Here is a 2,053-nt window from a genome sequence, read left to right as displayed (position 1 = left end):
AAAAAAATTAACCGAAAAACACAATTTTTAAAATTAAAATGTTACTTGTTTGTTTTTCCTCATGTTTTGCTTTGTTTCATTTGCCATATATACTGGAAACAACTGTCCATTTAATTATAACAAAACAGTCAAGAAAACTGATAATAATAATTGTGTTCTTAGTGCAGAGAAAATTTCACAACTGTTATAATTAGGATTTGTATCTACTTACTAGAAATTGTTACTGTCTTAGTAATTGACCATCACTGAAATTGTACTAGAACTCTAAATCTTAGCTTTGAAAAATCACCCTGATACTCATTCTAAAAAGACAACCAAACTAGTGCATTTTCACAGATTGAATAAAAATGATAGGAAATGCCTTAAAATATGCATATGATTTTTGAAAGTATCATGGAAAGTAGAGTCCACTTAGGAGGGATGGGCAAAAATGCATATTAACCAACAACAACAAACAACCCATCAAGTTCCAAAGGAAAAATTGTAATTATAATAAAAAACAACTAATAGATGAGAAAGAATTTAGAGTTGACTATAGCATGTAATTATGTGTCATTGACAAATTCAGACTGGCAAAACCATTGGTAAATGGATAAATTAGAAAAGCTTTAGGTCAAATACATACATTTTAGCTAAAATATATATGTTTTTAGCTAATATATACTTATTTAGTTAATATGTATTTATTTAGTCAACATATTTAAGTTAATTTATGTACGTTTAGGTCAATCTATATACATTTGGCTCATTTATATATATTTAGGTTAATATATAGGTTATATTATATTATATTCACAGATACCCTTTCAATTGCTTTTTTTCTTTTCCTATGTAGATTTGATAAGGCTCAGAAAAGAAAAATGAAGAACTAGTCAATGGAAATAGAGTTCATTTTCCTAGGACTGACAGATGACCCACAATTGCAAGTTGTGATTTTCCTGTGTTTATTTTTTAATTACACATTAGGTCTGATGGGAAACTTAATCATTATTCTCCTCATTCTGCTGGATCCTCTCCTCAAGACACCAGTGTATTTCTTTCTCCAAAATTTCTCATTTTTGGAAATGATATTCATAACAGTATGTATTCCCGGGTTCCTGATAACCATTGTGACTAAAGATAAAACCATTTCATATAATAATTGTGCAGCTCAATTATTTTTTATTCTTTTACTGAATGTTACAGAATTTTACCTTCTGGCTGCCATGTCCTACGGCTATGTTGCCATCTGCAAACCACTGCATTACTCGATCATTATGAATAGCACAGCGTGCTATCAGCTTGTTCTCAGTTCTTGGGTAACTGCATTCCTAATCATTTTCCCCACTTTGGTCATGAGACTCAAGCTGGATTTCTGTGCTTCCAGAGTAATTGATCACTTCATGTGTGAAACTTCTATCCTGCAGATCTCTTGTACAGATACACATGTCCTAGAATTGATGTCTTTTGTCTTTGTTGTGGTGACACTTGTGGTCACTTTGGTGTTTAGTAATTCTCTCTTACACTTGCATCATTAAGACCATTCTGAAATTCTCTTCTGCACAGCAAAGGACCAAAGCTTTTTCCACCTGTACTTCCCACATGATTGTTGTCTCCCTGACTTATGGTAGCTGTATCTTTATGTATATTAAAACCTCTGCAAAAGAAAGAGTGATGTATCCAAAGGTGTATCTTTGCTGTATACCTCAGTTGCCCCTTTACTAAATCCCTTCATTTACCCCTAAGGAACCAGCAGGTGAGAGAAGTCTTCTGGGATATGTTTCAAAAGATGTTATGTTTTTCAAAAACATAATTGTAAAAAAAAAAAAATGCTAAAAATCACACCTTTACCATAAAAACTGAAGAAGCATGTTTCATGTACTTTAATATTAAATTTTGGGGGGTGACATTGATTAATGGGTTTCAAGTGTACAATTAAATAATACATCATATGTGTATTGCATTGTGTGTTCACCACCCAAAGTTAAAATTCCTTTCGTCACCTTATATTTGACCCCCTTTATCCTTATCTATGTCCCCCTCCCCGCTCCCTCTGGTAACAACTAAACTGTTG

At 32.4% G+C, this 2,053-nt stretch overlaps 1 protein-coding gene across 1 annotated transcript; it reads left to right on the top strand.

The window, feature by feature from the left end:
• The first annotated feature begins 860 nt into the window (after positions 1-860).
• LOC105310060 (olfactory receptor 6C6) lies at positions 861-1,792 on the top strand. Its single transcript, XM_023526564.1, is given in 4 exon segments — positions 861-1,484; positions 1,486-1,651; positions 1,654-1,716; positions 1,719-1,792. Coding segments are annotated over 4 exon segments (927 nt in total).
• Positions 1,793-2,053: the final 261 nt, after the last annotated feature.

The sequence above is a fragment of the Pteropus vampyrus genome, unplaced genomic scaffold (genome assembly GCF_000151845.1).
Source record: "Pteropus vampyrus isolate Shadow unplaced genomic scaffold, Pvam_2.0 Scaffold1023, whole genome shotgun sequence".
In the NCBI taxonomy this organism is placed as follows: Eukaryota; Metazoa; Chordata; class Mammalia; order Chiroptera; family Pteropodidae; genus Pteropus; species Pteropus vampyrus.
The sequence above is the reverse complement of the archived record's forward strand: the minus strand, read 5'-3'. Positions and strand labels throughout refer to the sequence as shown.